Source organism: Oenanthe melanoleuca, chromosome 2 (assembly GCF_029582105.1).
Source record: "Oenanthe melanoleuca isolate GR-GAL-2019-014 chromosome 2, OMel1.0, whole genome shotgun sequence".
Classification (NCBI taxonomy): domain Eukaryota; kingdom Metazoa; phylum Chordata; class Aves; order Passeriformes; family Muscicapidae; genus Oenanthe; species Oenanthe melanoleuca.
The window spans coordinates 59,886,710-59,904,703 of record NC_079335.1 but is presented as its reverse complement, the minus strand read 5'-3'; the positions used below and the strand labels follow the sequence as shown (position 1 = coordinate 59,904,703).

General features: G+C 38.8%; 1 protein-coding gene across 2 annotated transcripts; it reads right to left on the bottom strand.

The window, feature by feature from the left end:
* Positions 1-4,357: 4,357 nt before the first annotated feature.
* Positions 4,358-17,949, bottom strand: MSANTD3 (Myb/SANT DNA binding domain containing 3). Of its 2 annotated transcripts, XM_056484239.1 has the most exons (4): positions 17,659-17,949; positions 11,959-12,262; positions 11,817-11,865; positions 4,358-10,477 (listed from the first exon to the last, which is right to left on the bottom strand). In XM_056484239.1, exons 2-4 carry the CDS (start codon positions 12,229-12,231, stop codon positions 10,068-10,070), a joined length of 732 nt encoding a protein of 243 aa, XP_056340214.1. In that variant the 5' UTR covers positions 12,232-12,262; positions 17,659-17,949; the 3' UTR covers positions 4,358-10,067. The 2 variants fall into 2 exon arrangements, with proteins under 2 accessions (XP_056340214.1, XP_056340213.1); XM_056484238.1 differs by having other exon boundaries at positions 11,817-12,262.
* Positions 17,950-17,994: the final 45 nt, after the last annotated feature.

The window sequence follows — 17,994 nt, the reverse complement described above, 5'->3', positions numbered from 1 at the left end:
GCCACAGCATGGTTTAGTTTCCTGGATTTCTACATAGTCTTTGAACTGAGGTGCTCTTACTAGGAACCAATTATTTTTGTTGCCCAGCAGTGCCTGACACAGGCTATCCAGAAGCAAACTGCTGGTGCTTAACTCAAGTTCAAACCTGGTCTACCAATAGGTCTACAGTGAGAACATCTGAGAGGAACTTGTGACTGTATCAGCACTTAATCAAACCAAATATAAAGTTCTGTGGTGAATGCGTACAACAGCCCTCACAAGCAGCATTTTCTCCCACAAAATCTGGCAGTGCAACTAAGAAAGTTGCTCTGTTCCATGCTGTTGAGTGGAGTTTAGTTTAAGAGACAGAAATAGCACAGTTGTGTGTAATTAAATGACATTATTTGAAAACAACTCTGAAAGGATGGAGACTAAAAATCTCATTTAATTAATGTGCAACAATAGATGATGATTTATTGACTTCTCTGTGAATATACAGTTTCTATTGGCAATATTTAGATATGTTTTCTCAGAAATTCATAATTATTTATGTTTAGTAATTTATGATTAAACATTTTACAAGAAACAAGGCACTAAAATGTACAGTTAGTCATCCTTATTACATGCTGTGAGTCCCAAGCATACAGTACATTCCCCTGGCTTAAACAATTATTAAATTTCTTCCCCCAGTGGTACTTCTTGTTGAAGTCATGAGAATATATGCATTTTAGGGTTCTACTTTTTCTGCTTTTACTCTCTGTAGGAAAAACAAAGAATTTGCTCTGAAAATTAGCCACAAAATAAAGATAATGGAAACTACATCACATTTCTAAGGACTCAGACATCCTATGAGTTCCTTAGAGATTCAAACAACAATATGGGTATTTTTAATTAATAAAAAACAACAGTACAAAAAAAAATGTTTAAAGGTGCAATTCCAGAAGCTACTTCTGTGGAAGCTGGAACCAGCTCTGGTAGTGTCTGAGGCACTAAAATACTAAAACAACATTTACAACAGGTGAGATGACTGGGCTGGCACCATGCTAGGAAAATCAGATCAACTACTGGCTACCAATGGCTAAAAAGGAGCTCTTAATAGTGTACACTTTTTAGCACAATTTAAAAAGCAAACCCCAGGAAAAACTGTTGCTACTAAAAGGCAAAGACCACAAGAGACACCACCTAATACCCCATTAAAATACTTAGTATCAGAAGGAGCCATAGATAGTTCAAGTATCTTGTGACAAATAGCTCAGTACTTAAGTTCTCATTCTGTTTCAGAATCTTACTGCCCATAAGGACAAACATGGCAAAATGTAATTTTACATATTGTCAAAATACAACTGAATCACATACAACATGGTGCAAAGAAACCATGATTTCCTAATTATTTGACCTTTTATATAAAAAGAAAATGAGGAGTGCCTAGATCCAGGTTTCTCCTTGAGATTCTCAAGCTCCTGTGATGGCAGTATTTTAGAGATCCAATTTCTAATGCCTGTGCATCTGGACTGCAGTGATCCTGAGTCCCCTGAACACACATGGAAAGATTACCACTTTCAGAGGTTTTTCAGAGAATCCTTGCAGTCTCCTTGGTCAAACAAATTCAGATGCAATTTCAGCACTGGTGGAATATGCATGCAAAATAGAGGAAGATTCTGCTGGATAAGAAAAAGTGATGGTGGAGAAAGAACCACATGGCACAACCTCAAATAATACTGTTGGTCCCTGCCAAATTCAAGTGAAAGATTCTTTTTCACCTTGGAGAGACAAAACTTCTCCAAACATGGCCACCATTAATGTACCATCACAAGATGGTAGTACTAGCAGAGACAGCCATAACACATTTGAAAACATATTATCTCCTAAAGCATTTCCACTTCTTGAGTACTGTAAAAATAATGCTGTTAAACTGCATGATTTTTTGGAAGCAAGATGTTCTTACTCAGCAATACAGGTCAGTCAAAAACCCAGCAGGTCAGCACCTCTGAAGAACAAGCCTTGTAACTACATGAGTGCTGCTGGATGGTAGCTGGTGGTAGAACAGCTTGTACATCTTGTGACTGGAATTTCAGAAATGCAGACACAAAAAGAAGGGAATAATTAGGACTGTGCCTTTAGATCTGTGGGAAGCAGGACAGACTGAAATATCCCTCTATTTGCATTTACTGGTTACCAGAACTTTTTTTTCAGCTATTATTGTAAAATGTCATAACCTCTGTATCTCAAGAAGATGAAGATCAGATCTCTCATTATTTAAATTTTGAGGAAAAGAAAAAGCGGAAAGTATAAACAAATACAATAGTCCACATGTAGCTGAGAATACAAAATATTACAAAAAATATGTTAATTTGGTTAAATTTATGTACATATCTAAGTGGGCATGGATTAATGCAGTTGGCTTTATTTCTTTCTTATTATTTAAGAATCTGAGAGAAAACCTGTTAGACTGAAGGTGTATTAATTCATAGCCTCTTGGTAATAGAACACTGACAAGGCATAACTTTAAGTTGCCCCATGAGTTGGAATATTTTAATTTACAACAATTAAAAAAACCAATTGTTTATCACCCAAAGCCAGTTTTATGGATCACTAAAGTTGCCCACAGCTATGACCCTGTCCTTGCTCATGTTCAGAGCTGTAGCAGGATGAGGGCTTAATTTTGCTGTTCTACGGGGCTTGAGACACTTGTGTCTATGCTGGATGTAAGGGAAGGGCCTAAGTTTAAGTCAGTTCATCCCACACCTGATGTTCTCAGCTTGGCTCCCTGACAGCACACTTGCAACTAGAGCTGGTGGCATTTGGACCAGATTGAGAGAAGAGATCAGCACTCATCTACCAAGGCCATGGCACGGTGTAGAGTAATTTGCTGTCTTCAGTGGGATTGTAGAAATGTAAACTGGAAGTATTCAACTTCTTTATCAGTATACTAGAGGAGTAAAAGCAAGATTAACCCCACAACACAGTGTTTTAACTGGCTGAGACAAAGCATTGTTGTGATAGTTTATTTATTTTACTTCTAAACTTGCTGCCTTATTAATTTTAGAAGGCACCTCATTGATACAGTTAGCAATGATGGTTGTTCTTGCTGGCTAAAACCTCTTATTTATTATTCAAATACATCCACCACCACTGCTTTGGTAACTGGAAAAGATGCCAGACAACTTGAGAACGTGAGCACCTTGCCATGGTTCAAGTGGCACCACCATGTGGTTAAGTATATCCCAGTAGGAATATTGCATTTGAAGGGAACAGGATAAAATCTGTAGGGGAAGATTTGTTATGTTCTCAGCCACCTACGGAGTGCAGTCTCAGAGCCCTCATGCAGGCCAGCAATTGAAAGCAAATTAAATGCATTTTGGAAACAAGTGTTGCTTTATTTGGCAAGGACTTCTCATTATGCTTCATTTTAGACGGAAAGTTGGAGGTAAGGCAATATTTGTATTGGATATTATTGTTCCCAAAGCAGAGGTTGAACCTCTCTATTAGGTCAGCAGTGATAACTCCCAGCCTGCCAAAATTTCTGCCCTGGTTTAAATGCCAAATTCATCACATCACCTCCCTGATTTGCACTTTTCAGAGTCTCAATATTTATAAGACCTTTTTCAAATAAAAGGAGTTTATGTTGTGTGTGTCAATTCAGAATTCACACAGTCCATGGGATTAGAATTCAAATAGTTATAAAGCCAAGCAATAAATTGGGCTGAGGGAATGATCAGTGGGACCACATAGATGTCTAACAACAAAACAATTTTTGGCAAAACTTTGGTGAGACTAAGAGGTCGAATTTCAAAACCTCAGAATTTAACAGAAGCAGGATTCCTTCCCCCCCCCACCATTATAATGTGACACAGAATGTGTGGCAGGAGTTTATACAGGCAATTCAGCTGGTCCATTTGTGGCTTAGTACGTAATTTCAGGACATAACTAAGAAAAGAAAAGGGATCTGTACATGACTGAATAATGGGCAGAGCTTGAGCAGCTCACATGACAACTTGTAAGTGCCATATGAAAAATAAGTTACTACTAAATAGGCATATAATTCCAGGTTCAGGTCTCTCCAAGAACAGCCTCTTATAGCTGAGAAGAGCTATCTGAAGATTTGTGGAATACAAATAATCTCAAGTTGTGCTGAATACAAATCCATTACAATTCTCTTGCCAAACAAATTTGATTAATGTGGCGCTCTAACAGTTGGTTAGAGACTGAAGCACACAACTATTCTGAAGCTGGACTGAACAACAAAAGGAGAACAAACAATCTTAATCAACATTTTAAAAACTCACCTAAATCAAATAAGGACAATCTACAAATCTATCTTGCCTTATTTCTGTTAAAACAGAGTCTTGTTTCCCTGAATATATATATATGTGTCTAATGTAGGCTTTGTATCTGGCCAGCTCTTCATCAAGAAGGGAACAGATTGCTTATAGCAATTTGAGTGTTTAATTTTTAAATTATTTTTTTGCTCCTTTTGCTTTTTTTATGTGGCTGTTTTGACAGATCAGAAGATTTGGAAAAAATACTTCTTGATTCTTAGAGAGGTTGACTGTCTGGTGAGATTCATCCACACACTCTCCTGAATACAATAGTTTTACTACCCACTGTCCACAGGAGTGGACAACCTTTTCCTTTTCCTTGCTGTGTATCCTATGCTATTTTGCAGACGGTTTTCCACAGTGTGTGTGCATGTGTGTCTGGATAATGTAGTCTTGGAAAACTGTCCAACTTCAGTTTTATAAAGAGTGAAGTCTAATAACTCTGGTGCGATTCCTACTTGAAGCCACTTTTCTTATTGTCGGGCACTTGTCGTGATAGAGGTGTCCAGAGTCTTAAAGGAGAGAGAAATGAAGACCAGGAGGGGAAATTGTTTGACGTGTGTGTCAATGTTACCTCTTTGGACAGCTAAAAGCTGTCTTCACTTTGAATCATTCTGAAAACCAGCCCTTTTTTTTCCTTTTGACTTTGCAAGTTTTTAATTTGTTATTAACATGGCTGATGATGTTGTCAGATGCCTAATCCGTTCGTGATCAGAACAACAAAATTTTCAGAGCCACAGCTAGTATATCTCTATTTTACAGATCTAGTTTTAGGTCCAGCAATCTGTCCACATTTCTATTTGCATCTTATTTAGATATCAGAGAATCAAGCTGATCATCAGCACAGAAGTCAGTCTGTGATACCAGAAACAGCGGCCACTGCTTGCTTTCACTGGAAAACATGTTATCCTATTCTTATAGATGGCAATGAATGGTCATCTTCCTTTTTAACAAATGTACAAAATTCAGGAAGAATGATGATGTGTGAATATACGGTCAGTTTTCTTGAGAAGAAACAGAAAAATAATGTGGAAAGACAGGTAATTATCCTATGAAAGCAACTAAGGTGCATCAGAATTCCAAAAATAGCAAGCTAGCTCAAAATATGAAACGACAGGATCACTTGTGAGAGACTTGTCTGGAAAAACAACCAACTAGATGTTATTTTAAGATTTACATGCAATTCCTCTATCCACAATGTAGCAAAATACAAATGTGTAGCAGTTTATTATTTCAATGTCATAATGAGAAAAATACCTGAAAACATGATACTACATGAACGTGTGGTTTTACAGACTGTAACCACAGAGATTTAGAACAAAACTGGAACATTATAATGCAAGTGGGGAAGAAGGAAAAGGACACATAAAAGTCACAGTAACTACAACCAGAAATAAAAAAAAATCCACAAAAGATCATTGAAAAACACCTATGCAATCATACAAATCCTTGTGAGACTGCTAAAATTTGGTATTGGGAACACACAGAGATGAATGCTCATTAAACAAAATTCAGCGTAACATCCTCAGCTGCACTATATGCTCAGAAAAAGGCAGCCCTAAGCCTTCCTTCTTTCTCTGGTTACAGGGCTGCAATGGGAATATTGCAACCCTGAGCAGTAATAGTTCAAAGTCTGAGTGCTAAGCCCAAAATCTGAATGTTGAGCTCAGCCACACGAGGTGCACCTGCTCTGTAAGGATCTCTTCTCTGAGCAGTGGCTGGGCAGGGCTGTGTTTCCAGTCCTGCCTGAACACATCTCTGCAGTGTAGGAAGGAGCTTCAGAGAGAGGATTTGCGGCAAGCCACAAGCTCCCTTGCTCTGGTGTTAGCAGCCTGAGCATTGAAAGAAGTAGAATAGATGTCAGTAGTTTGCAAGAACTCTCATTTGAGGAAGCTGTGAAAGGATTCCACTGAGACCCCTCAACTACCAAGAAAGAAGTTTTTTACCAGGAAACCTCAAACCTAACTTCTGCAGAACCCAAATGATTTAGGAAGAATCAAACTCACACAGCATCAGCACCCTGCATTAGCTCTGGTCCTGATGAAAGACTTTGTGGTCACAGACTGTCCCCCCAAGTTACATGGAGCTGGAATGCAGGAAGTGCTCTTCTTCATACAGGCCTTTCTCAATACTAACCTCTCTTCAAAGCCCTCTTATATGTTCCCCAACCTGAGTGCAGAATTCAGAATGTACTGGCAGCTGTGTGGAAAAGGTAGCTAACCATGCCTGGAAAAGAAAGGTGATGGTAGAGGAGCACCCATTTCAAGTTCAAATGCTGTGATATGGGCAACCTGGGCAAGAGGAAGGAAAAAGCAAAACACATGTCTCTGAATGAAACCCCCTACTCATATTGCTGGTTTAAAAACTAAGGGGAAAAATGCAGGAGAAAAAAAAAATCAATACATGAAAAAAATGTTACTACACAACACATTAGATTACCTCCAAGGAAAGAGAGCACCTGGAGCTAGGCTCATGTTAATTTGGGGAGCATAAGGGAATTTACCACACCTTGTCTAGAAGGCCATTGTCTCTCTTCTTAAGAATATAGAGGCTGAGAACAATGGCCACTACGTATCAGGTACACATGTTTTTGTATGGAGTTAAGAAGGGATCATTTTGCCCTGTGTATCTTTTAAGTTCATTCTTGACAAAAAGTTTTATAGCAAATCCAGAAACAACAGGCATGTTTTTCTTAAAATACTCCTGTATTCTACCTGTGGAAAAACCTAGAGAATATGCATGTATACCTTGACCAAATGGTTAACAGGAAAACACAATTATGTGGAAGTATTTGAATGATGTAATCTAGAAAAAAGGGGATAAATGGACATATTGTCTGAGATTGCCATATTGCATATAAGAAAAGTCAAACACAAGAAATTATAAACCCTACTACCAGAGGGAGCAGCAACAACAACAACAAAGGCAAAAGTAATTTCTCAAGTAATTTCAATTCCATCACATTGATCACTTTATAAAGTCAAAGCCTGGCAAGGAGATACATTATTTACTCCTGTTGATCTTTTACATTTTTCTGTGTTTATTACCCAGTTTTACAGCAACCAACAGTCAACTACAAATGGGAAAGCAAGAGCCTGTGTCACCTGTGAACCATCTACTGCCTGTACCACAAAACCATCTTATATAATTTATGTTTGGTGTTACATTCCCATTCTTCCCCTATGCATGTAATGATCATTCTTTCTTTCATACCTTCATCTTGGCTTTTTCTAATCTTTCTCTTATGATCTTTCTTTTAAATAGAACCTGAATTAAAAGGTCTATTGTTCAGCCTAAGAACTGTAACTTTTGGTCTCAGAATTAGAAAATATACCAAGAAGCAAGGCATTGTACGCTTAGTACAGTCTGAAAACATGCTTATTTTAAAGGATTTTTAAATATAAAAATAAAACAATCTTTCATGAGCAATCATATAACTTCCAGGAGTTCGAGTTACCCTTATCTCACATTTCATGAGATTCTCTCTGACTATTTCACAACTTTCACAGGGCTATCTAGACCTAGATTGTCTCTTTATTCTTGCCCTCTTTACAGTGCTGAAATTGTCTCCGTTCGTTACCGTCTAACACCTGGTTTCCATTTACTTTCACTTGAAACCAGTGCAGAAGGTTATGACAAATATCCTAATTGGTTAAGACAAATGTCTTCCCTAACCTTTTTTTCTGGATGGTGCCTGAACAATTGTCACAACCAATCAAATAACTTACTCATCTTCCAGACCACAGAATGCAATCTCAGAACAACAAGGTTCCCGCTTCTGTTTACTTTTCTTTTGCCTCTGTTATTATACCTTCCAAAAGTGTTTTCATTCAGCAGAAAAATAAAAGTGCACATAACAACATCCTTCTTTGGAATTTCTGCACTTTGTTTACACAGCCAATTTATAAGAATATTGAGTTTTTGATCAAAAAGATCTGCCTTCAGATTTCACCCAGGCTCTATGTTTTTATCTCGCAGCTTCACCCAGGCCCTATATTTTTATCTTGCAGCAGCCCAGCATATTTTTTTCTGTGTCATATGAAATGAGTTGTAATAAATAGCTCCCATTGTGATTGCTGGTTTTAACACATTTAAGGAAGTAGCGCAGGTACCACACTGTTAACCACAGCGAGTCCTGCGGTTGATAATGGCAGTGCTTGCAAAGATGAATCACCAGCAGAGAAAGCAGGTCAAAACACAGACACACACACACACACACACGCAAAACCCTACTCAATCCAAAACAAAACCAAAAGGAACTCACTCCACCAGAATGGACATCCAGGGAAAGAGACAGGAGTGTAAGTGGGAATGTATGCCTTGTAACATACTCTGCTTTGAGTACATTGCTCATCGTATGGACTCGCCCCCAGGAGCCATGATCCAAAAATACTTTATTGAATAATGCGATGCTCAGATTTTTCAATGAAAATTTATGGATTTGTTCATTTTTCTCACTGCTTCAAATGATGGTTGTACACTTTCCTGTAAAACAGGCTCTCACACACCAGTTCTTATGAATCCTTGTGGGGTTCTGCATTTCACACCTTCTTAACTCTTGCCCTACTAGAATAAATGATTGCCAGGGTAAAAATTATCTTTATTTGTGCTTTCCTACTGTCTACTGTTCTGGACGTCCAAAATCTGTGGAGACCTTCATGTGAATGCCTTCATACAAACATGTATGTTCATGTCCATCACCCCTCACTGACAGCAAAGGCAAGAAACACACCACCAAAACACACAGGACAGAACATAACAAATCAGAACAGTGCTTCTAGACAGGAATGATTCCCTTGAATGCTTCCCACACTATGAGAAGGAAAAGAAGGTGAGTTTTAATCTTTTCTTCTAGCTACAGAGAAATAAACAAGCTAGCTGCTACACCATCAAGTATTGCATAGGAATATAGAGGGAGACTTTGCCAAAGGACTGGCTGGCTCACTGCATTTTGAGAGCTTTATGAATTCTTAAAAAGCTCTTCCCCTCAGAATGACTCCAGGTGAACAGCACACAGTGCTGGCAGCAGCATTTGACCCTCCTGTTTAGGTATTCTACTTCAATACAAGATGGGCCTGGACATGACAGCACAGTGGCTTTTGAGGAAGAATTCTCTCAAGCATCAAGTCTCAAACAGCTGGAGGGCCATTCCACAACCATTCTCTCAGTCAGCCAGCTGGGAAATATTACTGTTCTTCAGAAGGAGAGGGCTGTTACTACAGTGGCCCTCTTCATTTTCATATCTTCTATGAAGAATAAGTTAGGGACTGTATTAACTAGTTTATTTTCCCTAAGCCTTAGCATAATGATCCAGCTAACAGGTGTCAATCACCTTCTGTCTCAATAGCAGAGAGCAACTCCAACCCTTGCTACATTTAGGAAATGGTAGATAGGAAGAGATAGAAATCAAAACAAACACTACAGCTCAATGTTTAAAGCTGTTAAGTTTTCTTAAGAACACCCAATGTAAGAATACCCAGAGTCCCTTAAATTCCAAAAGGATCAAGGGTGTTCTGAGAGGGGAAAATACGTTCACATTATAGAACACTGTGCATGTCTGTGAGTCAAATCAGAACTACCTACAAATGAACAACAGAGTTTTCCTCTTGGTGAACTATACCACTGTTTCCCTAAACATTAAGAGTCATAGTGTGTTCGCTATCAGCCAGGCACCTATCCTGTCACTGTACATTCACAACAGAAAACCCTCTTCTCAGTGTGTGTTACTCATAAATGTGCTAAATCAAACTGACTCTGCCTCTCTGTGTTCTAAGGTGAATTAGGAAAGGGTCTGTTATAGGATGATACAGGCCATTCTTTGGTAATGGTCTGCAGTTTTCTCTCCCAATACATTTTCTTTTTATTTAGCACTTCCATTTTTATCCTGTGTTCTTCTTCAGCCATCTCACACTCTCTTTCTATTTGCTGTATCTTTGCCACATGAACTTCATTCATTTGGATTAACTGGAGTTGCAAAATCGACATTTGCTGATGATGTTCTTCCTCATGCATCTTTTTCAGAGCACTTTCCTGAGATGCTTTACTTCTGTAGTTCTTATCTGCTGCTATTCTGACATCAGAACACGAAGGCTCAGGCTGGGAGGTACCTTCGCATACTGGAAAATGCACCAGCTCTTTGTCTTCATCACAAAGTTCTCTGTTTGACACAACAAATGACTCTGCAAACAAAAGAAGAAAAAGCATTATAGAATTCTCTTCCCTTCCCACACAGAAATGTGATAATATAAGTAAGACACATGCATCTAAACCTTGTGCTCCAGTAGCAAAGCACAGGAGCCACTATTCAATGCTGTTCTGCTGCAGAGTACTAATACATATACTATACTAATGCATATACAATACTAATACATAATGGGCTGAACAAAACCACTTGGGGCCCTGTTGAAAGACCTCCAAGGCTATAGTGGGAGTTCAGAAGATTAAACTGAATGTAGACACTTGTAAGTGGGCACCTAAATTTAGGTGGCTGAGCCTGGAGCAAAACCTTAATGCAGCCACTTAAGCTAAATCCATATGTGACTTGCAATATTTTTATGAAAGATCTGAGTGTCAGGTGAAGCTGTATCAACATGAATATCAAAAGACTGAGGGAATACCAGGAACAAATCTTCTTATTCTTTCCTTATTTCTGCTGCATATGTTGTAAACACAGAAGTGTATACTTTTAGGAAAAAATTCTAGCTTTGAGAAGGCTCTACCAATTCTTCTGAAATAAAAGAGACAATGCAGGGAACAGAATAGTTACTACTGCAAATAAGAGTCTCAAAATACATTCCTATTCAAATCCCAATAATTAATTATGGTAAATGCAATTATGAAAGAGACATTCTAAGAATGTTATCTAACAATGTAGCTGCTGTTGTCTTTTGAGCAAGGACAGTCTTCTGTGTGAGATCCTGACATAATAAAATTTGCAAGAAATTGTTGTAGCCACTCTCCCTTCTGGTATTAAATTATTCCTTCTGGGTATGTTTGCCAAACAAAGAAGAATGTAGTGATGAACTTTTTCAGAAAGGCCATTCTCCAATGTGGACTACAGTGTGAAATATGGCTGGCTCTACATGCTCATTTTAGTCCTTGAAAACAGAGGGAAGGCCTACAGGGAACTCTTGCAGCAGGCAATTGTGTATCAATTTTCTGCTGGTGGTTTTTAAATTTTTTTTTTTTTTTTTTTTTTTTTTTTTTTAACCAGCAAAATAATACTTTAATACTGATAAAGATATCCTTGGGACTAAAAGCCAGTGTGATAGCAACTGTGATGCTTGCCACAAAGCAGCAGCTATGTCAAAAACAGACAAAAAAAATTGTGAAAAATCTCACAGCCTTTTGACTCCCTGAGGCTGAGGGAAATACACAGAGCATTGTAATATCATAGCTCTGAAATTACTTTTCTATATCTAGCAGTCACAGCTAAGTGGAGAGATTTGAAGTGCTGAAAAAGAATCACTGGCAAAATCACATACAAAACAATACTACTCGCATCAGCAACATTTGTACCTTGACTAGAAGCATCAGGCTGATATTCAGAGTCTTCTTCTGGTGGGCTCTGCAAAAAGTACATTTGCTCAGGCATTATGCTGGCAATCTTCTCTTTCCCTACGATGTGAGTATTTATAAGTGGACTAATACTTCTTTTTACCTTCTCCCGCCTTTCATGTGCCATTATCTTTTTTGTCCGTGCCTTGATATTTTCCCAGCATTTCTTTAACTGTTTAAAGTCTCGCAGTGATACACTGGGCTGTGAATTATATTCATGAGCTAGTGCTTGCCAGGTGCGTTGCTTCAGAGCAATAGTTCTTGCATCACTTTTTTTACATTCAAGCACGTATTTGTATTTTTCAACTAATGCAAGCAGCACACTCTTCTCCACTTCTGAGAAGTATTTAGCAGGCTTTATTATTTCGTTTTGCATTTTCTACTATTTCTCCGAGAAGCCAAAATTCCTAGGAAAACAATGAAAGGAAAAAAGAAAAAAAACCAAACACAGATTAGAACTGGTTGCAGTACTAGGAAACTGTTTCAGCAAAAAAAACCTCCTAAGCATAGCTTCTGATTAATTTTATTTTCTAGAATAGCTTGTGAGTAGCTCTAGAGTACAAAATGGAATGATCAGGAAAGATATAACAATTACAAGCTGGTTTGTGTTACCACTTTAGTGGATACACAGTGTCAGAAGCAGACTATAATGAATAGTTGTCTTTGTTACAATTTGTCTTGATACAAAATACTCAGTATTTATTTAGCGTCTTGCTTTTAATGTCTCATTTTCCTGTTCATTTCACTTTTTCACTCCCAGAAGGTTTTCCAAGCCTTGAAGTTAGGAACAAACTCCAAAATCCAGCCCTCACTAGCTTCAGGTTTATGTCCAAAGCCACCTTGAGCACATTTGGATTTCCTTTGGTATAAAAATGCCCTCTTCTGCCCTTGCTGATTGTGTATAACTAATTCAACCCTTCACTCTACAATATTTGAAAGCTGTAAGAGCAATTATAGTAAGAAGTTGTCATCTTAAAGACCTGTCAGCTTGGTTCTTCCCCATGCTCAGTCCCCCCCGGCTGATATCCATCAGGCAGCAGGATCTTGAGCTGTATGACAATGTTGAGAAGCAGCAAGAACTGCAAGGAGACAAGCAATAACTACAGAAACCAATCACATGGAAGGTACAGGTCCTTTGCCCTTGACTGCTGGCCCGCAGCAGACGTGTGGCACTTCCTTGCACTTGTGCTTCTGGTCACTCAGGAGCCAACAACCAGGCTAAAAAGAGTTTTGGCCTTACTCAACCCAGCTATACACTTAAATCATGTCAGCAACCACTTCTCTTCTCAAGTCCAGCATTGATGAAGTCAATAGGAAAAAGGTAGCTGATAACAGTTCTTGGCAATTAAAAAAAAATAAAAAAGCAGTGTTGCCTTAACAACATATGACAAAATGTATTTATGTATATTTGCTTCTTTTATCTTTTCACACTTTTCTCCCCGTTCCTTTCTGCTGTATCTATGCAGCCCAAATTACTTTTAGATTTTGGGTAGAAATGCTGCTTTAGCTCTCATTTCTTTTGTTTTTAACCATTAAACCCAGTGATACAACACATATAAGATAACCAGTTCATATTCCTAACAGTCTAGGACTCTACCAAAATGAATTTTCTAGTCTTTTGCTCACTGTTTCTACTACCTCTCTCATAACATTCCTTGATGATGCACTAGGTATCACCATCAGGTTTCCTCTTCTCAATATATTTTTCCTTAACTCCACTGCACTAGGACTTTCTTTGTGCCATCCTTGTAGTTCCTTTCCTCCAAACATCTTGGTACTTACAGTTATTCCCATCTCTAGTAAAGGTAACTACTTATATTTTTAAAGAAAGCTAACAGCTAACAAGCTAATATTGAAATGAGAATCCAAGTCTGACATAAAAGCAGCATCTTTCTTGAGTAGCCCATAATATATGACAAAGCCCAGCTGTCCTGGTCTCAGCAGAGACACAGTTCATCTTCTTCCTGGAGGCTGGTACAGTGCTGTGTGTTGGATTTAGAGGGAACAATGCTGATAACACATGGATGTTTTAGTTGTTGCTCAGTGGTGCTTATTCCAAGCTGAGGATTTTCAGCTCCCCATGCTCTGCCAGAGAGCAGGTGCACAAGAAGCTGCAGAGGAGCACAGCCAAGATCTGAACTGGCTAAAGGGACATTCCATACCATAAAATGTCATGTTCAGTGTATAAATGGGGAGGAAGTTGGCTGGGACCTGCAGGTGGTGAGCAATTGTATTGCGCATTTGTTTCTCTTGAGTTTTCTTCCTCTCTCCCCCTCTCTCTTTTTCACTACAAGTATTGTTATAGTTATTATTATATTTTATATTCTTTCAATTATTAAACAGTTCTTATCTCAACCCACAAGTTTTACTTTTTTTCTGATTCTCCTCCCCACCCCACTGGGGGCAAGGGGTGACCAAGCAGCTGCACAGTACTTGGTTGCTGGCTGGGGTTAAACCATGACAACAGCAAAACAAAGAAGTCAAAGAACAGGGGACACAGCGGAACAAAGCCTGGAATAGCAAAACTGAAGCAAAGTAAATAGAAGTCAGTAATAGTCTAGGTTAAATCAGTAGCTAAGTTTTAGCCCTACTGAAAAAGGCAGCAAACACTTGATTTGCACCTTCTGTCAGTGCTTGACTGGGTTATCTCTGGGCACCTATGCTGTCTCTTACTGAATCCTGATGTCACCAGGACAGAAGAGAGCAGAAGTTTTTGTAGCAGACAGGATCTAGGGGACTAAGGGAAAGACTCATAGGAAAACAAAATGTAATAGTGCCACTATTCATAGAAGAGCTAGTTTATCTTACATGAAAGCAAAAGGAGGAAAAAGGAAGAGAGCTCAGTGGCTGAGCATAAGGAAGATAGTTTCTTGATCCAATATTTCCTCTGTCACACTATATCAAGTTATTTTTTATGGTCTGTGAAAACTTAAGTCCCCGCCACGTTGGTGGCAGGAATTCTTAAACAGCTATAAACCCACAGAACAAAATAGCTGTAAGTGAAGAAACTTCTTTCATTGCATACCAGTCATTACAAAGTCTAGGTCTAATAGAAGTGTACAGCTGCTTCAGGAATTCCTTAAATGAAACACAAATTAGGGGGAAAAAAAAAAAAAGCAGTCAGGAAATTGACATCCTAGCAAAGATGCTGGCATATTTGCTCCATGAAAGAACTCTGAAAACATGTAAAATAAAAGAGAACTATAATTGAATAGAAGGTATCTACTAACTTATTTTACTTACACATTTATTGCACCATTCCAACCCATTAAGTTGCTTTGGGTTGATGCTGAAATGAAATTCTTAGGACTAAATACTGGTTCTCTATTTTAACCTCAATTCCACCAAGGAATGGGAGCAACCAGCAAGTTGCAAGGCCCAATAGCTTATGATCCTGAAAAACCAGAATCACTCCATGTGATCAGAAAGGACTAATTCTACCTTCTACTGATGCATGTATACCTTATGTCTAGTTCTGAAAAGGTGAGAGAATCTCAGATGAAAAGCATAATTATATGTTTGTATTTAGAAGATCCCTTTATTAAGAAAAACTGGATTTTCAGAACTTTGGAGACTACATTCAAAAAGTTAAACAACATTACTAGAACTTCTGGATTCCAGGTGTTAAATAACTAGCTCCACAGACTGGCTGAGATCAGCTGATGTCAGTAAATATCTAAAACATTTATAAATATGACTTCTGACATATTAACAAATTATGTACTAGAATAAAAGCCCACCTTTGATAGATGGAGCAAATTTAAGTATCACTTTCACACCACACTATCATTTACTTCTATAATTTTTACTGTGGTAGCATCTGATATCCCCAGATGTAAATTCAAATACTAAACATTAAAGAATGGAAACATAAGTCCTACTCTGAGAAGAATATATTGGTCTTTCCTTCCACTAATCACATTCCTAGTATTTGTTTCCTAAACACACACACTGTACTTGTGTCCTTTCTGTGAAGAAGACAGGATTGTGATCTAGGATGCAGAAAGGAGCTCAAGAACTGGTGTGGACAGTTTAATACACAGAAGAAAAGAGTTTTGGAAGACTTCTCAAGCTCTTACATGCTTAGCCTATTTTCTTCAGTGTATTAAAGCCCATTTGCAATTAGGTGAACAAGAAAGCACTCTGAGATTCAGGAGAAGTTAAAATACTGAGAATGTATTCTACCATGTATTTATATTCACCTCTTTTTTCTTTAGGCATATTATTCACCTCTTGCAGCCCACTGGACCCTCTGCAGAATATGAGAAAGGACTCTCACAAACCCACAGAATTTCCATTTTGAGTCCTTCCAGGACATATGCCTGGGATATAATTTAGCAGGTAGGAATCTGTGCTGAAATCAGAATAGTTTACTGTATATAGCTCATCCCATAAACCGGATTGATTTGTGTGGGCTCATGACAGTTGCAGAGTAAATTCCAAGAAACTAAGACTGGAAATCTTCTCCCACTCTTACAGGTGCCTAGGCTCCATGACACATACAGTAAAAAAGTATTTTATCCTAAATATCCTCTCCTGGCATGACTCAATTCACAACCTGCCTTAAAACAAAGCAGTGTCCTAAGTATTTGTCCTTTCACACAAACCTCTACAGGTTTAAGATAACAAATATCTCCCAACTCCTCATCTTTACTGTGAAATGTTGTGCAGTATTCTTCTGTTAAAGACTATGAGGCATGCGACGTGATCTGCTGGAAGAATAGTTTGAAAAAAAATATTACACAAGTTAGAAAATGCACATATATTCACAAATATGTCACACACGTGCATTATTTTGCTTGCACACACCTAAACAGACATCCAAGCTCCAATAAGTTGCACAGAATCCCAGGAAAAGGGAAAAAAAATCAGTTTAAGTTGTGTGAGCATTTTTAATCTATGAAATGTTTTTTTAGGAATAAGAAAATGCAGAGAGAAAGGTATGGAGGAAGACTTATACTAAATGTTAAAAAGGTTACACTAACCAAACCCAAAGAAAAGAGTTTGTTAGTAAACTGTGGTCACTTAAGGGGTGAAAATGAGGTTCACTGACCAGAGCCAGCAGAATTACTACCAGATATATCCAAGGATTGATAAAAATAAAATTTATGTCTCTAACTTAAATTGCAGGTGAAGAGCTAAACATAGCCAGTAATTAACAACATTGGAAATCAAATATAATTCTGTCCTTTTCATCCAGTGCTTGAAGATAGAAGAAAGGCATGGAAATGACCCAAACTACTCACAACAGGTTTATATTTCGTTTGAATGACAGAATCAGCAGTAAATAGTGTTCTTCTTCCTCAAATGTTAGGTTTTCCTCAGCGAGCTTCCATGAGTGTTCCAGGCCTGACCCTGCCTACCTTGAGACTTGAAAATGCTAGGTGATTAAGAGCACATTGCAAATATAAAAGAGATCTATACAGAAAACGTGTTTTAATCAGATTTTTTAAAAATCCCACCTCCTACGGTTCTTCCCCCCACGCTTTAATACAAATGAATAGTTATCATGGATAGTTATCATGGCAAACAAACAAGATAATTTATCAGTAAAATTCACAGTACTTTACCCAAATTTCTCCTGTCAGATTTTATATAGCTACACATGGAAATGTATTTAAATCTGTACGTATCTGTATCATATTACACTATAGATACACACAGATAGATTTTTAAGCGGGTCATCCCGCTACCTATGGAGGACACCCAAAGCACCTCCCGCAAGCAAGGTAATGGACGCAGGTTGTTATTCCGAACGATTGCCTGAAATCCATCAAAAATAGGCATAATACAGGAATCCTACCAGACTCTCCCGCACCCGAACTTCTCAAACATTAACTCGAGCTCGGTGGTTCTTTATTTCGATCTCCTCGCTATCTCCTCTTCCGCTGGAAGGAGAACGGCGAGCAGGTCCCGGCTCCACAAAGGCGGCCGCTCCCCGCCGGGCGGGCGCGGGGGCTGCGGCGCGGTGCGGGCGCATCAGCCGCGGCGGCGGGGGGGCTCGGCGGGCGGGCCGCTGTCACCCAGCGCCCGCGGGGACCGGCGCGGGGACAACCCCACCCTGCGGCCCCGCCGGCTGCTCCTAACAAAGCGCCTCTCGGCTCCCTCTTCCCTCCCCGTTCCCCGCCTCCCTCGCCTC